Source organism: Aotus nancymaae, unplaced genomic scaffold (genome assembly GCF_030222135.1).
Source record: "Aotus nancymaae isolate 86718 unplaced genomic scaffold, 86718_ANA_hifiasm-v0.15.2.pri h1tg000041l, whole genome shotgun sequence".
Classification (NCBI taxonomy): Eukaryota; Metazoa; Chordata; class Mammalia; order Primates; family Aotidae; genus Aotus; species Aotus nancymaae.
The window spans coordinates 14,579,132-14,606,304 of NW_026988455.1; the positions used below are offsets into that span (position 1 = coordinate 14,579,132).

At 41.4% G+C, this 27,173-nt stretch overlaps 1 protein-coding gene across 4 annotated transcripts in view; it reads right to left on the reverse strand.

Annotated features, from left to right (window-relative positions):
• Positions 1–27,173, reverse strand: part of SMARCA2 (SWI/SNF related, matrix associated, actin dependent regulator of chromatin, subfamily a, member 2) — a 211,045-nt gene that overhangs the window by 55,247 nt on the left and 128,625 nt on the right. For all 4 annotated transcript variants that reach the window (XM_064361484.1, XM_012454586.2, XM_012454583.2 and 1 more), the window contains 3 exons: positions 25,761–25,988; positions 21,898–21,975; positions 17,144–17,362 (listed from right to left, as the gene is read on the reverse strand). In XM_064361484.1, coding sequence (XP_064217554.1) covers positions 17,144–17,362; positions 21,898–21,975; positions 25,761–25,988 — 525 coding nt within the window. The remainder of the gene's footprint in view (positions 1–17,143; positions 17,363–21,897; positions 21,976–25,760; positions 25,989–27,173) is intronic.

The window sequence follows — 27,173 nt, forward strand, 5'->3', positions numbered from 1 at the left end:
AAAAACCCAAAGCTTCAGGCGTTTGGGGGATATGATTATAAAAATGAAGAAAGAACAGTCGATCAACAGATAAGATGGTGGCAAATAAAAATATGTATCAGTGAACCCCTATGCTGGGCTTATTAATTCTCTTTCAGAACAAATGTTCATTTGGGTGATCTCTCTGGAATGTTGACATGGTAGTCTGCTGGACTTCATAATATCCTTCCCTGTGCCTTCAAATGATATACCATGACGTCAGTGAATTGATTTTTTAAAATTAAATGCAAATGGATATGGTCCTGAAAATTTGGGGAAAACTTGATATATTTAAATGAACAAAATGGATCAATTCAGCATCTGTTATATATTCTGCTGGGTAGTATGCAGGGGATTTAAAATGGGACCAGGGTAGGCAACTTCTTGATGAGAGTACTAGAAAATTCTTGGTCTTGCTCTATGCAGATTGCTGAAGTCCCCAACTAACTTGTAAGGAAAGTAGCAAAGCCTCCTTTGCAAATTATGACAGCAAGAGAAATCTGACATAGTTGACTCCATCTTGCTTCTGACCGCCAAGCTGTTCTTGGTCATTCTGGGTATAGGCCAAACTAACTTTGGGAGAAATTTAGTTTATAGTTTAACCTTCATTTAGTTTATAGTTTAACCTTCCCAAAACTAAACCACCTCTGTAAAACTAATCAAAGCCCACAGGTTAGGATTATGAGAGGGGTCTGATTTCTGCTAAGATGTATGTAGGTGTAGTTAAACAATAACAGGGTATTTTCCCCAAGGTCACAAGATTTGTGACTTCCGCAGTTACTCCTGTAGATAATACCACTGTCGTAGAACCTAAGATTGGTGTCTTGAGAGGTCTTTTTAGACCTCTGCATTTCTAATGACCAGCTGACTCCACCAAAAGTAGCTATTATTATATTGGGTAGTGATCATAAAAATGCAGAAAAACAGAACAAAACAGTCAATTATCAGATAAAATCGTAGCAAATAAAAATACATACCAGTAACCACTATGCTGGACTTACTAATTTCTCCTGCAGAACAAATGCTCATTTCAGTGATCTTCCTGGAATGTCGACATTCCAGTCTGCTGGACTTCATCATACCACTCCAGTGTTGATGACTCAAACAGTGCTGTGGCTCCCCAACCCAGAGGCTAACTTAGCACATAAGGACCATTTTCCACACGTCTATGACTACATCCCCAACTAATCAGCACTCCCCATTCCCTAGCCCTGCTGCCCACCAAACTATCCTTGAAAAACCCAAACCTACAAGTCTTTGGGGAGACTGATTTGAGTAATAACTCCATCTCCCCCATGGTGTGGCTGGCCTCACATCAACGAAATTCTTTCTTTACTGCAATGCCGCGGTCTCAGTGGACTGGCTTTGTCTGTGCAGCTGGAAGGAGGAACCTGTCGGGTGATTACAGTAGCCCCCTGTGGCAGGTAGGTGCTCCCTTTACTGATTCTACCACGTTGGTGTCCTGTCCATCACATCCTATCAGCACACAAGACTCATCTCAGCTCTTCAGATGCAACAGCCAGGTGAGTCCCCAAAAGTTCTACACATTTGACCAGTTACTAAGCTATAGATATGCTAGGGAACCCTTTGTTGTCAAGCCTGCTTTTTTTTTTTTTGAGACGGAGTTTCGCTCTTGTTACCCAGGCTGGAGTGCAATGGCGTGATCTTGGCTCAACGCAACCTCCGCCTTCTGGGTTCAGGCAATTCTCCTGCCTCAGCCTCCTGAGTAGCTGGGATTACAGGCACGCGCCACCATGCCCAGCTAATTTTTTGTATTTATAGTAGAGACGGGGTTTCACCATGTTGACCAGGATGGTCTCGATCTCTTGACCTCGTGATCCACCCGCCTCGGCCTCCCAAAGTGCTGGGATTACAGGCTTGAGCCACCACGCCCGGCCCAAGCCTGCATTTTTAAAAGAAACTCCAGCTAAGAACAGGGAGAAAAATCTCTCACACACCCCTCTGAGTTTCAGTTCCTAAGAACTGAGTTCTCAGAGCTGAGGCCAGGCCAGGGCAAACCCGTATTGTTCTTTCTAGGGTCACCAAAGGCAAAGCTGGAGAATGACAGGGAAAGAGAGATAGTCTGTGCTCTCTTTCCCATCCCCTTCCCCACTATTTCATGACTCCAATGTAGAGACAGGGAAACTGAAGCTCTGGGAGGTAAAGTGATTTATCCAAGATGTCACATAGCAAATCAGTGACAGATCTGCAACCAGAGACCTGATAATCTGACACCTGAGCCCATCTTTCACTAAGTTAGCAGAGGTAGCTGTGGAAGAGAAGAACAGACCATGGGCGGTCTTGCTAAAGCTCAACTTTTGGAGGATATTTAAAATAATCTTTAGAAAAAGGTTCTACAAAGGTCCAAGAGAAAGATATTCTTCACAACAGCATAATAGGAATATGCTTTCCTATGAGCATAGTGACCTTAAATATCATATTTCAGTAGGAGTGGCAGAACAAGAATCAAGCTTTGCCTCAAGGAAAGGGTCATGGTCTCATCCACAATTTTCCATGACTCTGACAATTCATTCCTTAACAGAAAATAAGAAGGGAGGCCATCTAAAAGGCATATGGCATCACATTTTAACTATGGAAAACACACAAAATTAAAAATCCAATTAATACTTTCTTTTTGTCTTAGTTTTAAGATAATCTGTTTTTGGCCAGGCGCGGTGGCTCACGCCTGTAATCCCAGCACTTTGGGAGGCCGAGGTGGGCCGATCACTAGGTCAAGAGATCGAGACCATCCTGGCCAACATGGTGAAACCCTGTCTACTAAAAATACAAAAATTAGCTGGGCGTGGTGGCATGCACTTGTAATCTCAGCTACTCGGGAGGCTGAGGCAGGAGAATTGCTTGAACCTGGGCGGCGGAGGTTGCAGTGAGCCCAGATCGCGCCACTGCACTCCAGCCTGGCAACAGAGCAAGACTCTGCCTAAAAAAAAAAAAAAAAAAAGATAATCTGTTTTTTGCTGAAGAAATTAGGAGGCTCAAGCTAGAAGACAGCTGTTATAAAATCAAGAAGAATTTCTCAGGAATAGCTGGGTTGAAGCAATGCTTGTACTTCTTACTGCATATTTAAATCTTCATTAATATGTTCTGAAATTAGAATGGAGGCCTCAAATTCTTAAAGCTCAAAAGCACTGTTATATCAAAAATGTGTGCCTTTAGAATTCTTTTAAGAAATCGTCACATGAAGATAAAGATCGCTGGAATGTAGCAGGAGAGAATGACAATTTCTACCTTAACTCATCTTAGTTACAAAAACATGATTCTACTGACTTTGACGAAAGCATATGGGGCTGCAACCAAATCTCTCCTAGCCCTCATTTCTACCTAGTATATTCACTTATTCACCCATATTTAAAGAGTGCTTACTATGAGTAAAGTCCTGCTGCAGGTGCTAGGACATAGCAGTGAAGAAGACAGGTAAAGGCCCTAGCTTTCTTGAAGCTTAATACTAGTGGAGAGGGACAGTGAGATAACTTTTAGAAAGTGGCAAATGCCACGAAGAAAGTTAGCGTACATATGTGACTTGTTGCCAGAGGCTAGCTATTTCAGCTAGGCTGGCCAGGATGGGCCTCGCTGGAAGGAGATCACTGGGACAAGGAGGGAGGAGACAGCCATATGAAGATCTGGGAGAGAGACTTCTTGAAGTGCCAGGGACTAGAAGGAGAGTTCAGTGGAGCAGCCACCCAGAGATGAAGGTGAGGAGGTGAGAATCCAGTGCCAGGCAGAGGCCTGGTGATGGTGGCCTTATAGACCATGTTCCAGTATTTGGATTTAATCACACTTACAATGGAAGGCCACTGGAGAACCTGGTGCATGAGTAGTCATCAGGGCTGATTTTTGCTAAGGTCCCACTGACCTCTCTGGGTAGCCACCTGAGCTGTTGTGAAAGAGGAAAGCTATCCTCCAAAATGCCAAAAATCTGCAAATGTCACACACTTCAGATCCTTATTACTTTGGCACCTAAACCCCTGAATCTTTCTTTTCTCAAATGTAAATGAATGGGCTGTGCTGTGTACTTTTTTCATTTTGGGCCAAGCAGGGTCGTTATAAAGCACAAGAGCACTGGTGTGGTTGTTAAGAAGGCTTGAGTCTCCTAGCAATAGCCAGGAAGATAAACTCAGTTGCCTGCTGTGTCTGGAGGCCAGACTATTTGGCCAAAGAGGCAGTGGTCCTTTCCTCTGGGCGTTTGAGGATGATGGAGGGAAAATTGCAAATACCAACCAGAGGGATGACATTAAAACTCAAGCACTAAGTAAAATATGTGCTGTTTAAATTTCTGCTGATTTCCTGAACTGTTTAAAATCCTACAAGTCAGAGCATCTCAGTTTATTTTAATCTCTATTAATTTCCATCTGTGTCTACTTGGAGACCTGCTCTTGACAAGCTCTTCAAGGTGGTTAACTATGCAATATTACCTCCAATAATAGTATCTCTCAAACCTGGCTCCTAATTGCATTAATAAGGTGGGTCTGCCATGACTGTAAGGAATCTAAACAACTCCGCTTTCCCCAGGCCAAGCACAGTGTGTGGCTCAACCTAATCAATGTTCGACAAATAGATGTAGAATTGAATCTGGTTTTAAACGGTCTCCATAAATGTACTCACTGATAAGAAAGCAGGGAATAGGCCAGACACAGTGGTTCATGCCCATAATCCCAGCACTTTGGGAGGCCGAGGTGGGCGGATCACTTGAGGTCAGGAGTTCAAGACCAGATTGGCCAACGTGGCAAAACCCCGTCTCTACTAATAATACAAAAATTAGCTGAGAGTGGTGGCATGTGCCTGTAATCCCAGCTACTCAGGAGGCTGAGGCACAGTAACTACTTGAACCTGAGAAATGGAGGTTGCAGTGAGCCGCGACTGCACCACTACACTCCAGCCTTGGTAACAGAGTGAAACTGTTATCTTAAAAAAAAAAAAAAAAAAAAAAAAAAGCAGGGGATAATTATTATTAAAAACCACAGTGAAAAGCAAAAGTTGCCGGGCATGGTGGCTCATGCCTGTAATCCTAGCAATCTAGGAGGCCGAGGCGGGCAGATCACCTGAGGTCAGGAGTTTGAGACCAGCTGGCCAACATGGCGAAACTCCATCTCTACTAAAAATACAAAAAATTAGCCAGACATGGTGACACGCACCTGTAATCCCAGGTACTTGGGAGGGTGAAGTAGGATAAATGCTTGAACCTGGGAGGCAGAGGTTGCACTGAGCCAAGATTGTACCACTGTACTCCATAATAGTTGCTTCAGGTGATTTTAGAGGTTATTGTTATTGTTAGATAGGCGGAAGAAACCCTGCAAGTTAAAGATAATGTACCTCAACCCATGTCTTAGTTCAGGCTGCCATAACAAAGTACCATTGACTGGGTGGCTGATGTGATGGTTAACCATTTTGTGTGTCAACCTGACTGGGCTAAGGGATGCCCAGATAGTTGGTAAAATGTTACCTGGGGATGTGCCTGTGAGGTTATTTCTGGAAGAGATTAGAGATTAGCATTTTAACCTACAGACTGAGTAAAGAAGATTCACCCTGACCCATGAAGGTAGGAATCATCCAATCCTTTGAGGGCTGGACTTAAAAAGGCAAAGGACAGGTGAATTCTTTCTCTTCCTGAGCTGTGACATCCATCCTCTCCTGCTCTCAGACACTGGAGCTCCTAGTTCTCAGGCCTTTCTAATCCAGGATTTACACCAGTGGTGGTTCCTGCTCTGGTTCTCAGGCCTTCAGACTTGGACTGAATTATACCATTGGCTTTCCTGGGTCTCCAGCTTGCAGGTGGCATCCAATGGGATTTCTGTCATGAGTCAATGCCCATAATACACTCCTCTTATACATGTCTCCACATATCCCATTGGTTCTGTTTCTGTGGATAACCCTCATATAGCTTATAAATAACCTACATTTATTTCTCAGTTTTGGACACTGGAAGTCTGAGGACAGGATACAGCATAATCCGGTTCTGTGAGAGCCCTCTTATAGCTTGCAGATTGCTGACTTCCTGTTGTAGAAAAAGCGAGAGGGCTCTCTAGGGTCCCCTTTATAAGAGTACTAATTCCATTCATGAGAGCTCTCATGATGTAATAACCTTTCAAAGGGCCCACATTGGGGGTTAGGATTTCAACATATGCAGGGACATAAACATCAGTCCATAACAACCCAGGAAGGTCAGGAGACCTGTCCAAGACCACATACTTATTTGGTAGCAGTGCCAGAACTCACATTCCAGGCTCCTGACTGCTAGCCCCAGTGTTCTTCCTGCAAGCATGCAGGGTTACAGAGAAAACCAGTAAAGACAGTTAATAGCCACGTGAGTATAGGTTGGCAGGCACCTAGGTAGAAAGTCAGGGTCAAGAGAGTTAATAAGTGAGTAAGTATAGGTTGGTGTACAGCTAAGTAGAAAACCAGGGTAAAGAGAGTTGACTGGGCATGGTGGCTCATGCCTGTAATCCCAACACTCTGGGAGGCCGAGGTGGGTGGATCACGAGGTCAAGAGATAGAGACCATCCTGGCCAACATGGTGAAATCCCATCTCTGCTAAAAATACAAAAATTAGCCAGGCATGGTGGTAAGCACCTGTAATCCCAGCTACTCGGGAGGCTGAGGCAGGAGAATCACTTGAACCCGGGAGGTGGAAGTTGCAGTGAGCCAAGATCGAGCCATTGCACTCCAGCCTGGCAACAGAGCGAGACTCTGTCTCAAAAAAAAAAAAAAAAAAAAAAAAAAAAAAGAGAGAGAGACAGTTAATGGCTGAGTGATTTTGGGTTGGTGTGTACCTACGTAAAAACCAGGGTAAAGAGAGTTAATGGCCCAGTGAGTGTAAGTTGGCATGTTTGAAGTGAATAAACCTGTGGTCCCATAGCATATTCAGAAAGTAAACATATTGTTCTCTTTTTTAATTAATTAATTTTTTTATTTGAGATGCAGTTTTGCTCTTGTTGCCCTGGCTGGAGTGCAACGGCACGATCTTGGCTCACCACAACCTCAATCTCCTGGGTTCAAGTGATTCTCCTGCCTCAGCCTCCCAAGTAGTTGGGATTACAGGCATGCACCACACACCCAGCTAATTTTGTATTTTTAGTAGAGACAGGGTTTCTCCATGTTGGTCAGGCTGGTCTCAAACTCCCGACCTCAGGTAATCCGCCTGCCTCGGCCTCCCAAAGTGCTGATATTACAGGTGTGAACCACCGCGCCCTGTCATATTGTTCTCTTTTAATTCCATTAGTAAGAGAAAGGAGCCTCTTGATTCCCAGTTTTACCTTTCTCTTGTCACCCCAAGCCTGGTCTTCAAGACACAAAAGAGAACGCATTTTCTTCTTTTTCTATTATCCATTAGGTCTTCTTTGAAATAATTTGAAACTTTTTCTTAATAGCTAATATGTATTTTTGAATCCTTCGTATATGCCAGATTCTATGTTACACACATTTAAACCTTAGAATACCCTATCAAGTAGGTTCAGTGATTTTCCCTAAGAGGAAAGCAAAGCTATGAGAGGTGACACAAGGTCCCGAAGGTCACAGAGCTAATTAGGTGGAGCTGGAATCTGAACCTCTTGGTTCATCAGATTGCAAGGCATGTGTTCTTAATCACTATCCCAAATTCTGCATACAGAGAGCCTTCAGAAGCCACAGTTCTTTTTCTGATACTTACCCGAACCCTGAGGCATAGTGATGATGAAGCCACCCTACCCTGTCTCTGCCTCTTCAACTGTCCTCTTCCCCAGCTCCTCCCCTTAATGAAGAATTAAATTTCTTCATTAAGAAAATGAAGGTTTTCTTCACATAGATTTTTTTAAAAATTCTGATACTGACTGAAACACGTAGCTTTATTGATTAACAAAACAAAACAAAAACTCATCAGATGTGGTGACTCATTCCTGTAATCCCATAACTTTGCAGGGCTGAGGCAGGAGGATTACTTGAAGCCAGGAGTTCAAGACCAGCCTGGACAATAGAGTGATACACTGTCTGTACAAAAAAAAAAAAAAATACAAAAAGTAGCTGGGTGTGGCGGTACATACCTGTAGTCTCAGCTACTCAAAAGGCAGAGATGGGAAAATCACTTGAGTCCAGGAGTTCGAGGCTGCAGTGAGCCTGGGTGACAGAGTGAGACCCTGTCTCTTAAAAAAATAAAAGTAAAAATGCAAGAAAAAGAAAAAAGAAAAATAAAAAGGACAAAAACCAAATCTTGATTCAAAAAAAACCAGACATATTCCTAAAACCATTTATTTCTCTGATTTCTCTGTAATAGTTTGCGCCATTAAAAGATAATGTGAAGTTACTGGGGCTCCTTAGTATCTGTAGGCCAAATTCAATTTCCCATGGTTACTTTCTATGACTGAGTTTGATTTCAGAGCTGAATTCCGATTTGAAAGGACAAAACTCAAGACCAGAAAGTCCATGCATCAAAGTTTTAAAAATCAAAACAATTCCCTCACTCTTCAACCTTTAATACTTATTTTAGCATATTTTAGTTGGACCTCTGAGGACTATTCTATTAAATTTATTCTCCCAGATTATATAAAATGGGAAATATTAAGTCCAATGGGCTGTTAAAGCATTCTAGTCACTGGATTTAAGGAAAAAAATTATACAAAGTTCTTAAAATTATTTTATTAGTATCAAGTATTTTTCCAAACAATTCACAACCGTTACCACCATTAATTAGTTCAGTACTTCCATCCTAAAGTATTGAAGGACCTGGAATTTGGCAAAACCCAAATCTATTTTCTAGGGCCTTAGCTCTCCCTTGTGTATAAAAACGGAAATGCAGCTTGCTAGAAAATTTTGCCCCAGTAAATCTGATGACCCAGTTTTAAAAGCTAAAATGTATTTGATAAAAGAAAAAATGGTTCATGTTTGCCAATCTCACATCTTACAGAAAAAGCAAGAAAAGATTTAAAATGACAAAAAAAGCAGCCAAATATTATAAATATGATGCACATTATGCTTTAGAAAAAGGATCCCCCTGTGAAAAAAATCTCACCAGTGTAAAATAAAGTATTTCAGGGGAAAAGTACATCTCCCAGAATCATGAATGCTCTTGGCTGAAACAGAGCCGAGAGGCTCCAGCCCCTGTCTGTGATTTCAGGCTGGATCATACTTAATCCAGCCCAGAGGAGACATGAGCTTGTTTGAAAGATTTCTAGGGAGAGAAAAATCCACAGCCCACCTCTTCACACATGTGAGGAAATATTTTATTTCTCATTGTGTATTACCATAGAATTTCAAATATTTTGTTCTTTAACCTTTCTTCATACTTTCCCCAGTTCTTTGTGACTAATTCTCCATGGATTTGTCTGCCTTTTCCTGTGTAGAGTTTAGCAGTTTGGCTTCCTGTGACGAGAGGCCAACTCAGAGAGTTTATCCTATATTTGCAGCTTGGTATTATATAGCGTTCTAAAGACACTAAAGTAAATTCTCTTGAGATCTATCACGTTTTACTTTACTCATTAGCCCCTACTATTATAAATGTTAAGAATCTCTCTTTTTTTTCTTTCTCTTTTTTTGAGACAGAGTTTTGCTCTGTTGCCCAGGCAGGAGTGCAGTTGCGTGATCTCAGCTCACTGCAACCTCCACCTTGGGGGCTCAAAGGATTCTCCTGCCTCAGCCTCCTGAGTAGCTGGGATTACAGGCACCTGCCATCACATCCAGCTAATTTTTGCCTTTTTAGTAGAGAAGGGTTTCGCCATGTTGGCCAGGCTGTTCTTGAGCTCTTGACCTCAGGTGATCCGCCTGCCTCAGCCTCCTAAAGCGCTGGGATCACAGGGAGCCACTGCGCCCAGCCTCATTTTGTTTTTTCTACTTTACTGAAGTTTGGGAAGAAGAAAACCCCAAAATAATTTTAGTGGTCAGCATACATTATGATGGGAACCCCACTTAGGCACAAGAACCAGGGGAAGCTCAGGCTCTCACCTGGTGACAGACTGGTCAAGGAAGAGGAGGGTATTCTGTCTTTCTGCAAGGTTCCTCTTGAAATTCTATGGCTTCTAAAACTTGCTGTTCTCTACCGCCCAATTTAAAGATCTAAAGAAGTAAGTCTCATCACCATCATTTACACAGCATTTATTGGGGCCCAACTGCACACAGGACATTACAAAACAAAGCGGTGTCTTCTCTCATCGCCAGGAGCTTATTCAGTATACCAAAAGAAGTGTCTACACATTCAGACATAAGGACCCCATAGCAGATAAACGATGCTGTAAGAAAGGTAACTAGAGACACAGCAAACAGGAGGGACTTTTTAAAATTACAGTCTCAAGACATTGTGAGACAAAGGCATAGTACTCTCCAGCTGGCTGGCAATTGCATATTATCCAGAGCACATAAACTAGAATGCATTCCAATTATCTTCAAGTGCCGTGGGGCAAAAATCACTCACACAGCAATTAAATAAACTCAGGGATATCACTAAATGTTTTAAGAAGGGAAGGATTCTGAAGTTGGCAGAAGGAGCAAAGGAACAGGAAGAATAGTAAAACCAGGCATTCCAGAAACCACCCGCCAGCCCGCTTTGTGGCTCTGCAATCACCTCAATTTTGCAGAGCCCTGGCTCCATAATGGTGACTGCCTTAATGGTGTTAGAAACAGCACAGCCAGTGTACTCAGGGCTGACATGAAACCAGAAAACCCCGGCCCACTGGGCTTGTCAGAAGTCTCTGCCAATTTAGGTAGATGGAATGCCTGCTCTCACATATAAAGAAGCAAATATATGCTTCCAAGAAATTATCAAGAGGGGCCATTTCTTGTGCATGTGCAAATATACAAACACATATATGTAATCTGTAATATAGCACTGTTATCTCCTTGGGCAGGGCACACCATGGGAAAGTTATAACATTGTAATGGATAGAATATTTGTTAACCATGTTAAAATTCTCTTTCACACTTTCTCAAAGGGCTGTCCCTTGTTCGGGAGAGTGACTCATTGCCTTGAGCAGAATTAGGATAAAGTTGGTATGCTAAGACAAAAATGACAATAACACCTCTGACTTCCAAAATAGGACAGTGAATTCCCTTCACCACCTTTACAATTAAGAGCCAAACCTGGTGGACTGGGATCCTCAGAATGGCACCAGAAGCCACAGCACATGGTGCTGTCACTTGGGAACAGGAAGTTGCCACACGACAGGAAGGCAAGGGGACAGCCTTCTTCCATGGAGGAAAAGAGAGTCAGGAGGAAGAGAAGTAAGGTCAGGATTGAAGATATTGCTACATATTGTATAATGAAAAATTTATCAGGCCAGGCACAGTGGTTCGTGCCTGTAATCTCAACACTTTGGGAGGCTGAGGCAGGTGGATCACTTGAGCTCAGGAATTCAAGACCAGCCTGGGAAAGGTGGCAAAACTCCATCTCTACAAAAAATACAAAAATAGCCGGGCACAATGGTGGCATGCACCTGCAGTCCCAGCTACTCAGGAGGCTGGGATGGGAGGACTGCTTGAGCCTAGAAGGTCAAGGCTGCTGTACGCCAAGATTATACCACTACATTCCAGCCGAGGTAATACAGTGAGATCCTGCCTCAAAAAAAAAACAAAGAATTTGTCTGGTCTTTGTCCTGGGTTCCTGGCATGGGATTTCTACAATGTTTGGCATTTCCAGAGTGATAGGAATAACTTTGTTCTGGTAACAAGGTGTCACATGTGATAGGCCCCTAAATGGCTCTGGATGGACACTGGTCACCAGAAAAAACCAACCACGTGACTAGAGGGCTGGGGTTTTGAGCCAGTCTGACCTCCAGGGAAGGCAGAGAGACTGGGGAACGAGTTCAGTCATGTGGCCAATTATCTAATCAATCACGCCTATACATTATGAAACCCCAATGAACACTCTGGACACCAAGGCCCGGTAACACTCCCAGGTTGGTGAACACACTGATGAGCTGGAAGACTGATGGACGCTGACTCCACGAGGAACAGCCAGAGGAGCCCAGGTTTCCTCCCAGACCACATCCTGTGCCTCTGTTCATTCGGCTAGTTCTCTTGATTAGTATACTTCACAGTGAATTTGAATATGTTGCAAATGGCACTTCCTGAGTTCTGTGAGTTGTTCTAGCAAATTATCAAGCCCAAAGGATTCATGAGAGCCCCTACATTTATAGTTAGTCAAAAGCGTGGGGGGCCTAGAGACCCCAAAGTTTGGCTGGTGTCTGAAGTCAGGGCAGTCTTACTGGGGACTATCCCCTTTAACTTATGGAGTCTGTGCTAAGTCTGGCTAGTTTGTGCCAGCACTGAATGGCAGCTGGGGTTGAAATGCAATACTCCCCCTTCAGAATCCAAGCCTGGGGTGTTTACAGGCAGAGGGTGAGTGGAAAGGAAGAGAATGAGGCATTAAAAATGCTAAAGGTGGATTTATTGGAAAGCTAATGAAGCTTGGGCTTTAGGCCTCTCACAAGCTCCTTCCAAAACTCTGGGAGGATCCCTCACTATGTGATCCCAAATATGGTCACATAGTTTTGTAAAACATACAAACTTAAGATGTTTTTGAATTGCTTTCTTTAAAAAGCTCCAGGACCCACTCAACCATCAGATTCTAGAAGCTTCAGGTTTGTCAAGGAAAGGGCCAGTTTCACAGCACCTCATATGTTCTAGCACTATGTGGAGAAATCAGTCAAAAGAGTTTGCAGACTTCCAAACAGCACACAAAAAAGCTAAGAGCACCATGAGGCCCAAGAGGCCAGGGGTCTTACAAGATGCGAGAATGAGGGAAAGCTGCTAACTAGTGCCTGTAGCCAGGCTCCGGATTTCAAATCACATGTCATCAAGAGCTCTAAAAGAATGAGATGAAACTAGCTGCATGTAAAGACCTCCCACGACAGGAACAGACCAGCCCCCTGTATGCCGAGGTCAGTGGAGACCCATGGGGAACAGGAGAACCAGGGTCGCTTGCCCCCAATGCCACACTTAAACACTACATCTTTATCCAGATGCCATCTTGGAGAGAAAGATGGGATGGAAGCCCCCAGGGGAAGAGAGAAAGAGCTCAGAGAATAAGCGAATGTTAAAGACAAAGTTAACTTGAGACCAGCTAACATTTAAGTTTCCTCAGTGGAAATAGGAATTTCAGAACAACATAAAATATCTTCAAAAATTAACAGAGCTGTGTTTGAAACTGTGATCCTCCTGATTAAAAATGACATTATGAATGCAGAAAAAAAATTTAAATTCCACCACCTAAACAGATTCTCTAAAGGACACTGTAGGAATTTTTAGCATGCCATGATTACAAAATAAAACCTGTCTACAATGAAACCACATCACCATTTGCAAAGAAAGTGACCACGACACTTACATTTAACCTACGTGTCCTGAGGCAGGGATAGCTAAATATTCACCAAAATCTTGTTTTCCTGGGCTCACAGCCAGACCACATTTCCATCTCTTTTACAGCTGCAGTGGCCACATAACCAAGTTCCAGCCAGTGAAATTATAACCACTTAGGCAGGGCCCAGTAGACTGCTACACCCACTACTCCATGTTGTTTTCCCCACTTCCAGCTCAAGTGGATGGAGATGACCAAGCTGGCAAAGCCTCTGTCAGCCTGGATCCCTGAATGACCCCATGGAGAACCCTGTCCTCACCAATCAGGAACACCTACCATGGACTTTCATGCAAGTGAGAAATCAACTTTTATTTATTTTTCTGGATATGTCCATGGACAGGGCATGTTGAGGACCATCTGTTGCAGTAGTAACCATTACCCACATCTATCTATACGCTTATCTGTCAATCCAGTGCTATTTCAATTCGGCAATTGTTGAGCACTCAGTATTTGCACACGAGTCCTAAATTCTAACAAGATACACAGTCAGCTTATCAACTAGTTAGGAAAGCAGGCAGGTTGGCAACTACCGAGAATACTAGGAAACTGTGACTGAAGGACAAGCAAAGAAATGTTAAGAGCACAGTTAAAAGTTCAATTAATATTTATCTATGAAGGCGCCACTGGGGAAGTAGCAACTGAATTGGGCCTTGAAGGAGGAGGAAAGTTCAAGAGAAAGAGGAAGGTAGAAAAGTTCAATCCAGACTGGACATGAGTTTGCAAACATTTATCCTTGCTACTGTGATGCTAAAGACAGAAAAAAATAGTGTTCTGTTCACCCCAGGGAAAAGAACCAAGGCCAGTGAGGAGAAGCTACGAGGAAAGAAGATTCCATTCAAAGGGAGGAAGAACTATTAATCAGAGCTGACCATGAACCAGAGGGGCTACACAGACAAAAAGGTACTTTTTTCTTTTAGGGATGGCCAGCCCGCTGGCACAGGAACTGCAGAGAATGTGATTTAAGCAAGGAATGGGAAGCTGTTCCATTCAGCTGCCTTGCAGCTTTGCGATGCTATGTATCTTCGATGTCTCTGCCAAGCAGGCTTTGTACAACATTGCCAGGAAAAAGAAGAATTATTTTAGCCCTGTTACAGCATTTCTTACACAGTGATCCTTGCCAAACTCCCTTTCAAGGCCATGTTGGCTGGGTTCACGCAATGTGTTAAATCACAAGCCAGTAGAGAACATCTCTTTACATCCAGGCCCATGAGAACCCCTTCAATATCATTTTATCATCAAAAAAGCTTAACAGGCTGATATTAAATAGGATTGCTGCTGGTGAACACCAATGACAGGAAGCATCTAGTCTGAATGCTTAGGCCATGGGGCATGTTGCATCCACTGCATGTCCTAGTTAACAGCAAGGTGGCCAGTTCATACCTAATATGGGCAAGCAGTTTTCAAGAGATTAGATTACAAAAAGATGTGTTACAATAAAGCTGTTTGGAGAACAGTTTTGTCCTTCTTGGATGACTTAGTATGTTGCAAGGCATTTTAGAATTACAATTATAAAAACCAATTTTCACAGTGTAGTTTTGTAAAACAAACTAATTTTCCACTTTTAAATGTGCATGCTGTAGATAAAAGGAATTCTACTCGATGCATTAAAAAGGGAAATGCTCTCCTAACACTACTGATAAGTTAGTCACTTTCCCTTTCCTTTTAAAGTTGTACTTCCCTTTTCACAAACACTCATTGAGTCTCTATGCTAGGCAGTGTGCTAATAATCAGGGATATAAACTGAACGAAAATGAGACAAAAAAAACCCAGATATCTTAAACCTGAAAACTTCCTGAGATTCATAATGTTGTTTTTCTTAAGGGCAATTTCCAGTGATTAAAAAAAAAAAGTTCAGCTACATTCTTGCCCAATAAACAAGGTTATTTTCCTTTTAATGTCTGGAGAGTAAACATATCAAAGCTTAGCTTTAAAAATTTGGCCCAGCTGGGCTCAGTGGCTCACGCTTCTAATCCCAGCACTTTGGGAGGCTGAGGTGGGTGGATCACCTGAGGTCAGGAGTTTGAGACCAGCCTGACCAACATGGTGAAACCCCCATCTCTACTAAAAATACAAAAAAAATTAGCCTGGCATGTTGGCATGCACCTGTAATCCCAGCTGCTGGAGAGGCTGAGGCAGAAAACTCACCTGGACCTGGGAGGCAAAGGTTGCAGTGAGTTGACACCGAGCCATTACACTACAGACTGGGTGACAGAGGGAGACTCCGTCTCATAAAAAAAAAAAAAAGCAGTTGGCCCAGATTATTATCGTCCCATCTGCTATAATAATACTCCAGGTACTCAACTTACGGCTTAAACAAAAGTTTTCCCGAGATCAGAAATTAATATTAACCAAAAAACTCTTCATATTATAGACTGAATTCTAATTCTATAACTACAATCTCAACAATGAAACAAAGAAAATTCATAAAATCACATTCTGAGGTCACTGGAATATTTGACTGGATATGACAGTAAACTAATCACACAAATGTTATATTTTATACACAACTGTTCAACCACAAATAATGAGCAGTGCTTTGTTAATATCTCTCTTTTCAGAATCACACAGGCTTCCATCTTTTCAAAATTCAGGTCACATCTCTCTCATCATACAACATCCTGAGTAAATCACATCTCAAATGGTGACAAGACCTGTTCGCCTTTGATATCTAATCTCAAAATTCTGCCCACTGCCTTTCTACCCACCTACCTACTTATAACCTGGGTCCTAAAGTCCATTTTTCACAAAGCTTGGGAACTGTATTCCCTTTTGATAAAACAAACAACTCCCCAAAGCTTTTGTTTTGCTTGGTTTTTACCCAAATGCACTTACTATTTCCAGCACGCATTTACAGGCTGTGTCTGGAATGCATGCCCCAGGTTGCTGTGCCTATCTAGGTACTAAGTCTACTCCCAAAAATGGGAAGTAGAGCTAACCCTTCAAATGAAAGAGTCACTGGGGCCTCAGTGTTCACACACGTGACTCCTAAGAGCATTTTGATATTTCTGTGCTCCCCAAGGAACATTCTGAGATTTCAGTCCTCAATCAAAATCAGAAATCACCATTTTCCAAAGGGAAAACAACATAAACAAACTTCCGAATAACATTTCCAAGCATCAGTGACCCGAGTCCCAGGCTCTAGTCTGTGTTTGTGATGGACAGAGCAGATCAAGCAGAAATCCACCATTCGAATGCGCAAGCACCCACTGATTCTGTGCTTTCTAACCAGCTGTGTGTCCTGCATACTCATGTCACCTCTCTGTGCCTCAATTTCTTCATCAAACCAAGCGAGTACAAAGGCACCTTCCAGCTCTAAAAGTACTATGGGTCTGCAAAATAACAACACAGTTAGAAAACTCTGCCATCCCTGAACTATCTGTGCAGACCTTGCAAAAGCAAAACCTCGATTAAAGACCATGAAATGAGGGGGGAACAATTAAAAAGATCTCTAAGGTACCCTTCCACATTTTGATTCTCAGTTGGAGTGAGGCATGACCAGGCAATTGGTCATAAAACATTAGTGGGTCTCACAGTTCTCATAATCCTGTGCTTCCAATGGCCAATTTTGCTCTAGCAAAAAATTCTGCGTATTTTCTCCAAGCACTTCCTTGAAATGCACAACAACTTTATCTTTTAATGCAACAGCAGAATGACTTTATCCTCTGTGTTCAAGAGCCCCTTCCTTTTGATTGTGAACTCATCCTCCTCAGAAAATTCCAGCTCTAGGCCCCAAGTTTCTCCAAGCAACCAAAAACACTCCACCTAGTGAGAGCAGGTTAGAAAAGCCATGCCTACCCTTAGCCACTGCTTCTCTGTGAGGGCGTCACTGTAGTCCACGTCACGGCGCTGGCGAGACCCCCTCCCAAATATTTTCTCCTCCTCTTCCTCACAGGTGAGTCTTTCTACTTCGGCATCATCCTTAATGATCCAAGAGGGCAGCTCATCCTCCTCCATTAGGCGGGGCTTGCGTTTCGGGTTCCGAGCATCTTCCCTCCGCCGGTCCATGTCCATCCTCTGGAGACATTAATAAAAGTGTCAGTGAAAGGAAGGGCTTCTGTATGGTACAGACTTTACAGTATGTACAACTTTCCCAAGTCACTTCCTATGGCTGCAGGGTCCCTTTCAACCTCTCTCATCCTGGTTGACTTGTTATAGCTCATCCCTAAATATCTAGGGAGAGATTGCACTAAGTAAAATCCCTTCCCTTCCTCTGTACCTATCTTTTGAAACTTGTTCATACATTTAAAAAGTACTCTTTAAGAACTTCCCTTTCTTTGTGTGTGTGTGTGCAAAGCTTCTTTATAATAGTGGAAAAATTCAAATTGGTAATGCATTTGAAAACTATGATCTCTTGGCTATACAATTCTTTGCTTCCCTGGAAGAAACTTATTCTTTGAGTAAAGAAAAGAAAGATCTTTAAGATAGTTTGCTTTTATTCAATAGGGCTTGTGCTTTGAATTGAACAATGAGGAATAATAAAAAGGGGACCCAAGGTGTCAGTACAGAATAGCCACCCACAGTTGGACATGTGGAAAGGACATAAATGGTTTCACTAGTCCACTGGCCATGAATATACTACATTTTCAATACCTCATGGGCACTGTGGGAGGAAGGCTCTTGAATTCTTTACATTTTAAACGTTGTTCTCTGATGAAAATATTATATCACAGACACAGCTCAGAGGAAATTGCATCCCAACTGATCTAGTTATAAGTGAAATGGCTTCCTTTCAGAGCCTTCAAAATGCCTACTTCCCCACCTTCTCTTTTTTTGATAATCCAATTCACTTGTAAATAAACTAAGGGCCACATACCTGGCTTTAATCTATAATTAAACAATATGGATTTTTTAAAAAGTAAATAAGCTGCCACTGAATTTCCACAGACATTAGTTATGCAGAAATATAAACACTAGCTAAATGTGTCATTTCCACAATGAAATAGACCATTAATTGTTAGGTTATTTACCTTTTCCCTCTTCCTTTGGTTCTACCGTAGTGAAATCGAGATTCAATATAATGCTTTCTTAAAAGCTAAAACTGATGAAATGTAAATGAAATATCTACTGGAACCCAAATATGACCTCTAGAAACTGTTTTAAAATTAGCAGCCAAAGCCTTTTACACTATGCTTCCTCCACATTTTTGGAAGTCATTACATTTCCAGAATCTGGTATAGGCTTGGGAGACTAAGTCCCTTGGTTGCTAAACATGGCCACCGTGCTCTGTCATGTGTTGTAACCAGCTCATGATGCTTCATCCTGTCTTCTAATGCTTTGGTATCAGAAATGGGATCCACCAAACCTTTATAATTAAAATACAGAGAATGACTTGTTTTTTGTTGTTATTTTTGTTTTGTTTTTTTTTTTTTGAGATGAAGTCTTGCTCTATTGCCCACGCTGGAGTATAGTAGCGTGATCTCAGCTCACAGCAACCTCTGCCTCCTGGGTTCAAGCAATTCTCCTGCCTCAGGCTCCTGAGTAGCAGGAATTACAGGCACCCGCCACTGCGCCCAGCTAATTTTTATATTTTTAGTAGAGACGGGGTTCCACCACGTTGACCAGGCTGGTCTCGAAGTCCTGACCTCATCATCCACCCGCCTCAGCCTCCCAAAGTGCTGGGATTACAGGCATAAGCCACCACCCCCAGCTGTTAGGATGTCTTATTTACAGCAGGATCTAAAGAGGGGCTTCATGAGGCAACCTCCTAATAATTATTAGAAAGCTAATAAGAAAAAAACATTTTTTGTTAATGTCCTATACTGAGATGACAAAAAATTGTCATTTCAATCTTTGCTTTTACTGCTACTATTATCTATACCAAAAAATAGCCTTTGAGGTATGTTTAATCAATATATTTCTATGGGTATCATTATTGCTTATATATTTGTCCACAATTAAAGATAATAAATCTTTTCTGATATAAAAGTAAATTATGCACTTGTTTCTTTTTTCTTTTAGGAAAGGTAGATTCAATTAAATAAGATAAGCTTAAAATCTTAATCACTGCATCTTTCCCTAGAGATTTCTACCCACAAAATACCAATATAAAATCTTAATATTAAGGCAAAAGTAAAACATTATTTAGTTACTAGGTGAATACATTTGTCTTCAGATCTGATTATAAACCTGATGCTTACAAGTACAATTACTTTTAAAAGTGCTTTTTGTCTTTATAGAGAACATAGCTTCTAAAAGCTTAATGTTTATATGTTAGCAAAATGTTTCAGATACATATCTTGAGCTGCCAAAGATCTTTTTAAGTAAAATTCCTAAGCAATCGGTATGAAAGATAACTTTTTCTGAAGTTACATTTTTAGAAGGAGACAGCAAGACATGCTTTTTAAAAAGGTTTTTAAACTATCTGCTTATCATGTGTAAACCAGTGTCTATGATATAAAATCAAGTAAGTTTGCATTAATTTCAGAGACCTAATTCTTTTCTAATAATGGATAAAGATTTTAAATATTTAAAATCCAAAGATTTATTCTAGCTCACATTCCATTTTTGTTTCTCACTAAACTTTTTAACTTTTTAAGCTGGCGGAGATTCAAATTTTATTTTCTGCCCCCAGGTGGAGGTGCTAATGAATAGTGAATTGGCCAAAGGCAGCCAGTGAATTCGAATAAACTAAACCAAAATCTGTCTAATCCTTAAAATAGAAGCCAGTCTTCAAGAAACAAGCAGAAAATTCACAAAATCAAAGTACCTACGAAAAGTGTTCCCTAACCAGCCTTACCTGTGTTACAAGCCCATTCTTTGAGTGGTAAACAGTCCCAAGTTAAAAGAAGGCTGTGCCTTGGGGAGCCATTCAGATTTTTTCTGAGGTTTTCCATTTCTACAAATAGCCCAAAAGTAAGGCAGGAAAGTATACTTACCCCCTTATTTCAGGGCTGCTGATGGAATTCTCCATTTCTGGGCCTAATCTAATGTGGCAAGCAGCTTGACCTCTCCAGTGTCCTGAGAGTATCTGAGGCTTTAGCAGTGCTGAATTATTGCCTAACAGTGATCAGCTGAGGGCCTCCTGCTTGGCTGTTTCCCAGTAATCTGCATTTTAATTAGTCCATAAAGAGAGAGAGGATGTCTATTTCTGATATGTATCCTTAACCTCCCTAAATAGAAAATATTGTAATCTTTGATTATGGTGGCCAGTGTGAGTTAAGAAGTTTAGATTTTATGAATGCCCTACACTGACCGTGCCATTAAGTCTTTCTTACTGTCATTCCTCTCTGAAATAGCTTTACTTGAGAAGAGTGGTTCATTTCAGGCACAGAAAGAGAAAGGGAAGTGCACATTGCAGCTTAGGAGTTATTCCCATAGCTACCTGAATTTTCCTGAGAAAGGATTACATATCTTTCATTGTGGAACACTATATACAATCAATGTTCCCCAGAAAAAGAGTCACACACAAAAAAACATAAAATAAAAATAAAAAATAACATAAGCCTCTCCAAACAGCTGGAGTTCCATTCTCAAAGACCATCTAGGCTAAAAAGGTGGAGATTGCAAACGCTGTGGATCATATTCAGCCCGCAGTTGCGTTTTGTTTGGCATGCAGTGTCATATAATAATTTAAAAAGTTGAATTTAGTTGCAACATTTTAAAATCTCGAGATCACATATAAAAACCTAGAGTTCCAGCTCCCCTTGAAAATTTGTCATTTCTGGCGACATAGGTCTCACATTTCTACCTTGCAGCTCTGTCTCCCCATAGACAAAGCATCTCTAGTACACCTACCTCTGCCCACTTGCTTCACACATGCAGATTACTCCTGTAAGACCTGATGGCATTCAAATTCGGGACCTCTAACTTTAGGGCTCTGCAGCATTCAACCACCAAAGTTATGGTTTATATTTATTCCCTCTGTCAGCAGTCTTTGATGAAGATGAAAATGATTAAAGGTACTGGAGGGAAATCCAACTGGTTTTGATCCTTAAATGAAGGCTAGACCTTTATGCACACCTTGAAGGTTCCCATTTGTTTAAGCAGGCTCTCATCAACAATTAGAAAAGGCACACCTGTGTTGTTTTAGCTGTTGTTGTCCACCTGTCTCCCTAAGGAACATGTTTGCTTTGATCCTATAAGGACACAGCTAGGCACTGTTGTAAGTTCCGATGCCTATAGGAGCCAGATAGCATTCCTGAATGACACTGGCCTTGGATTAGAAAGAAACTGGGAGTAGGAGGGGGTCTGTGGTAAGTTGTAGACCACATGGCCTGTCCATAGAGTGCAGCTGCTACTCGGCCCTGGCCAAATGCTTCCACACAAAGATGTGGGCCTGGTACTGCCCCATCTCATTTTTCAAGAGAAGCCAGAAATCGGGGTTCTTTTTATGTTGGCAATGAATGGGAAATTTTACAAAAACACTGCGTAGGCCAAACAAAATAATGTCTGTGGGCTAACTCCAGCCAGTTTGCAGCCTCTGAACTGAAAGAAAGGCATAGGCTTCACGAATGAAGTCCTGCCAGGCACGAAGGCTCCAGACATTCTGCTTAACAGAGAAAGGGGCAGAGGAATAAGGCATTTGTTTTCATGATTTTCTGTAACATTACCATAAAAAGGTCAAATTCCTCTTCTCGTCGAGCAATCATTTGGTTCAGAGTCTCATCGTCTGGCACTTCATCTTCTTCCTGGGGTTAAAAACAGAGTGATTTAACAGGTTTTAGGAGAGAGGCTGGACAGCTGGAGCAAGGTACAAACAAGTAAGTGATCTGTCCTCCAGACCAGAGGGGTCCCGGGTCTCAAGCCAGAAAGAAAAGGGAAGGGGTTGCTGGATTTAGTACTTGTCATTACTATTTTACGAGCTATTAAAACCATCTTCCCAGAACAAAATCTGTTCAGGGAGGAAACATGGTGTACTATGAGAAATACAAGTTCTCCTGGGTGTGTATCTTGATTCTGTTACTTTTAAAACAAGTTACTTCATGTCTCCCCACCTCAATGACCTCATCGGTCATATGGGCATGACATCTACTTCCCAGGGGGATGTAAGATTTTAATAAGGAAATCCATATGAAAAAGTACCTAACATTAATTCTTTTAATTCCATTTACCTTATGCCAAATATAAATGCTTAGTTTCAAATCCTTACAAAAAACATAAGTATATGAAACATTATTACTAGGCACTGAGACAATAAAAATCACATATATGTGCCAAATAGATAGGCTTTGAGGTGTGCTTAATCAATATATTTCTGTGGGCATTATTATTGTTAAGGGTTAGAGCTATGGGTGGGACTACTGAAAAGGTATCAATAGCAAAAAAAAAACCCTCAAAATTATATTTAATGAAAATAATTTAAATGAAGCAGAGAAAGCATTATAGATGAGCTAAAATTTTCATTTTATATTGCATCAAGCAAAAGTACATTATCTCTCTGTTAATTCCTCAGAAACCAGCAGTTCTCTGGATTTTCAGCAATGTTAAGGATGACTTCCACACTTCTAAAAAGTGATTCTAAAAGTTGGGCATAAACTACAGGGCTTATCTTCCCAAATTATTTTTATCATATGCTGAGTGGGCTTATTAAAAATCAAACGGGGAATTTCAGTGTATCAGCCGAGGGAAGAAAGGGGAAAACGCAGAACTTCAAACATCCAGTGTCACAAACTGTATGCTCAAAATTAGGCAACTTGCTTTAGAGAAAGACTATGAGTGCACTAGCGGCTCAAATGAGATGACCATGTCAGCTCCCAAGATAACGTCTTTCACACTGCAGGAACTTACTAAGTGTTAGAAATGAATGCAATCCAATAAAGTAAAATATCTATAATTCAAGACAATAATTATTTCTGAAAAACCTTCTATTCCAGTTCACCTCCAGATTGATTACAGTCAATTTGTCTAAATATTACATTTCATCTGACAAAGACACAGATTAGCTGGGAGTGGGTTTAGACTTCACAGTACGAAGTATCTGGTAATGCCTCCTCTGGTGAACAGATGTCCCGCTTTGCCTGCTTTCTTCCTAGAACCACACATTACCCTCTCATCACCTGTACAATGAGGGGCTTAGACGACCACGTGCCCAAGATATAAAGATTCTCTTGTAAACTGGCACGAAGCCTGCCCAGGGTGACCTGATCTTCATGGAAAACCAAATGGCTGGAAGTGCACAATGCATCCTCCTGGGTTCTTTGTGCCCCATCACTTCATGGTTGCATCAACCATGGTGACGACAGCCTATGCTGTCTTGATTTTTTCTGGACCAGAACCCTTGACTGCAGTCTCTCAGTGTTTTCAAACATCTTTACATCAGGACACAGGCCACCTTGAAAATGGTAACATTTGTCTGACACACTGACAGCAGAGAAGGGCCAGGGAGCCTCAGCAAGGCTGCTCAAGCTAGCCTTGCTGGCAGGACTGCTGGGAGGGGATTGCACTCCAGGCCTCACCTGGCAGCCCTTAGGCACAGGAGAGATCCACATCTCCCCGCTGCTTAGGAAGGCTGGAAAACTCCAGGCTTCCTTGATTCTAAACCAGATCAGGTACTATTTTCATAAGGCCTCCACAAAACAAACAAGCAAAAATGTAGTGGAGGTGACTGGCTGAGTGTCAGCTCTGCTCACATCTGCTTTGTCACCGTATAGATCATTTGCCATACTGTTTTCTTGGAAATATCCAAGTGTATAAACAACAACAACAACACAACAACAGAAATTACCGGACAATCTGACTCTATATCTGTATCAAATATTCAATTTCAAGAATCAGAAATTATAGATTATTTGAGATAAAAATTTTTCAAATGTGAGAGGATAATGAGTGCATGTGCATATGTATTTTTCATCATTTTCATGAAACCCAATGGATAGCTAATCAAAAACGTAAGACTGACAAATTAGGAGGCATAATACAAAAGTGCTCTTCAGTTTGCAAATGGGTTGATTTCAGGATTCCTTTAAATACCAAGTTCTACTTCACATTTAGATTCATTTCAGAAAAAAAAATACACAGACGGTCTCTGGCTTAAGAATGGTTGGATGTAAGATTTTTTGACTTTCTGACGGTACAAAAGTAATACACATTCCATACTCTACTAGACTTAAGATGGGGCCACATCCTGGTATTTTCAACTTACAATGGGTTTGTCGGGATGTAACACCATTGTAAGTTGAGGAGTTTGTAAGACTTTTTTTTTCATCTGTTTATAAGACTTTTTTTTTTTTTTTTTGAGATGGCGTTTCACTCTTGTTGCCCAGGCTGGAGTGCAATGGCACCATCTCAAGTCACTGCAACCTCCACCTCCCGGGTTCAAGTGATTCTCCTTTCTCAGCCTCCTGAGTAGCTGGGATTACAGGCATGTGCCACCATGCTCAGCTAATTTCGTATTTTTTTTTTAAAAGAGACTGGGTTTCTCCGTGTTGGTCAGGCTGGTTTTGAACTCCCAACCTCAGGTGATCTGCCTGCCTCAGCCTCCCAAAGTGCTGGGATTACAGGTATGCGCCACGGCGCCTGGCCCTGTTTGTAAGACTTTTAAAAGAATCAGGTTCATAATTTATAGAAGACTGCAAAAACACATATCCTATTTAAGGCAAAAATCAAATTATATCTAATATATGCAATGAAAACAGTATTCCACATGAATATGTAAGGTAAACTTACTCTTCAATTTATAATTCATTCCCAGCCAGTTTTATGATAAGGACTGCTGCTGATGTTCTGTAGTTTGCTAGACGATATACATATGTTTAAAAATCTATTTCAAATCCATTTTGGAATGAATATTTATTATAAAATTACTAATACTGGCAATCTAAAAATAATACAAATGGCAAACCAACATTCCCCCAATAAAAATCTAACCAATGCATTCTTCATACAACCCTGACAAATAAAGACTATTTAAACAGTATTTTTCCCAACCTTCAGACGGCTCTTAAAGAAGAACTTGAAATAAAGGTTAAGGTCATGCTTTCCAAGTGCAAGTATAGCTAACTGTGTGGAAGATGGCTGTGAAGGCTTGTCCTACAGACGTGTTGAAGTTCTGTGATCCCTGATCAAAAGGCAAAAGAGACAGAGTGCTCTGGAGGATGAGAAAAAGAGGGCCCCTTCCAGCTTTGTCTTGTCTCATCCAGCTGATTTTGTCCCTCAAGTATCCTCTCTGCAGTTCTGCATCTGCCCTACAGAAGACAGCACTGATGGTACGATAAAGCAGCTGGTTTTACCACCCTGGGAAAAAGGAGGGACTACCCACAGGCAAGCCTTGAGGTTCTTCCAGCAGCAGCTCTTAAGGCATTCATTTTGGATAACTGTCAGAGGCTTTCTGTGGTTGGGATCTAAAACAGCAGTTAATTTATTCATTTTCATTAACATCAGCCCAAGAAGTTCTTTAAACAAAGGGGTTATTCTTAGTTCTTCAGAGACAAAAGGCCACTGTTTGATTTCATAAACTTGGGGCTATCTGTAATACCTCATTTTCTTCTTCATGCTCCAAGATGGCCTGCAGGAATGCCCTCCGCTCGTGGCTTGAAGACTTTTGGTCAAACATGCCTGCCTGGATCACTTTTTGATCCACGTTCAGCTTGTACTTTGCGGCCGCTAGGATCTTTTCCTCCACGCTGTTCACGGTACAGAGCCTCAGCACCCGGACCTCGTTCTGCTGCCCTATGCGGTGAGCTCGGTCTTGGGCCTGCAGATCCTGTTTGAGGGGACAATATGCGGTGAGGACTGAGATGTCTGGCTTAGGCATCCCAAACCAGACCCCACCCCAGAGGGAAATATGGAAGGGTTATGTATTTCACCTTCACTAAGGTAAGATTTTGCTTACATTTCATTTTATTTTTTATTTTTTTGAGATGAAGTTTTGCTCTAGTTGCCCAGGCTGGAGTGCAATGGCGTGATCTCAGCTCACCAACCTCCACCTCCTGGGTTCAAGTGATTCTCCTCAGCCTCTTGAGTAGCTGAGATTGCAGGCAGGCACCACCATGCCCAGCTAATTTTGCATTTTTAGTAGAAACAGGATTTCTCCATGTTGGTCACACTGGTCTTGAACTCCTGACCTCAAGTAATCCGCCCACCTCAGCCTCCCAAAAGGCTGGGATTAAAGGCTTGAGCCACTGTGCCTGGCCTTTTGCTTACATTTAAAAACACGTAAGCTACCTTTGGAAAAATTAAAGGTCATTCTTAGTTGAAGAAACCTGGGTTTAAATTAACCCAGCCAACTGAAATACATCTCAGGTTCTGAAATCCACGTATCATATAGTTTTCATCTGTCTCTAGGTTCCTCATCAGGATTAGTCCCTATCTAAAACATAAAAGAAGACATCAACGTCCAATGTCAGAATTATGACTTACATATTACCTACAACTAACCTTAAGTTGCAAGAAATGCCTTTTCTTTGGTGTGATGTGTTGAAGATTATTTTTCAAACATCACTGAATGGTTGTACATTCAGGTATTATACATACATACATCTTAACACACACACACACACACACACACACACGCAGAGTGATTGCTCAGGTAGTCAATTTCCTAGAACCTAACCCTATCAAAGACTCAGTCTTCAATTTGGGAAATGAAAAGGACTGCTAGTTGGGTAGTCAACTGGTGAACTTTTGGGGACAGAAATTTGTCACTACCTATCAGAAGTGTTAAAATTATTTATGTCTCTGACTCAGAAATAACACTTCTGGAAATATATCTTAAAGAAATAATCATAGATATGCACAAAGATTTAGAAAGAAAAATGTACCTTCTCAGAATAATTTAGTATCTATAATGGCTTAAAAAAAAAGAATTAAACATTCAACAATGAATTGGTTAAATATAGTATTCTACTCTATGTATGTACCAACAAAATATCATAAAAATTATATTGAG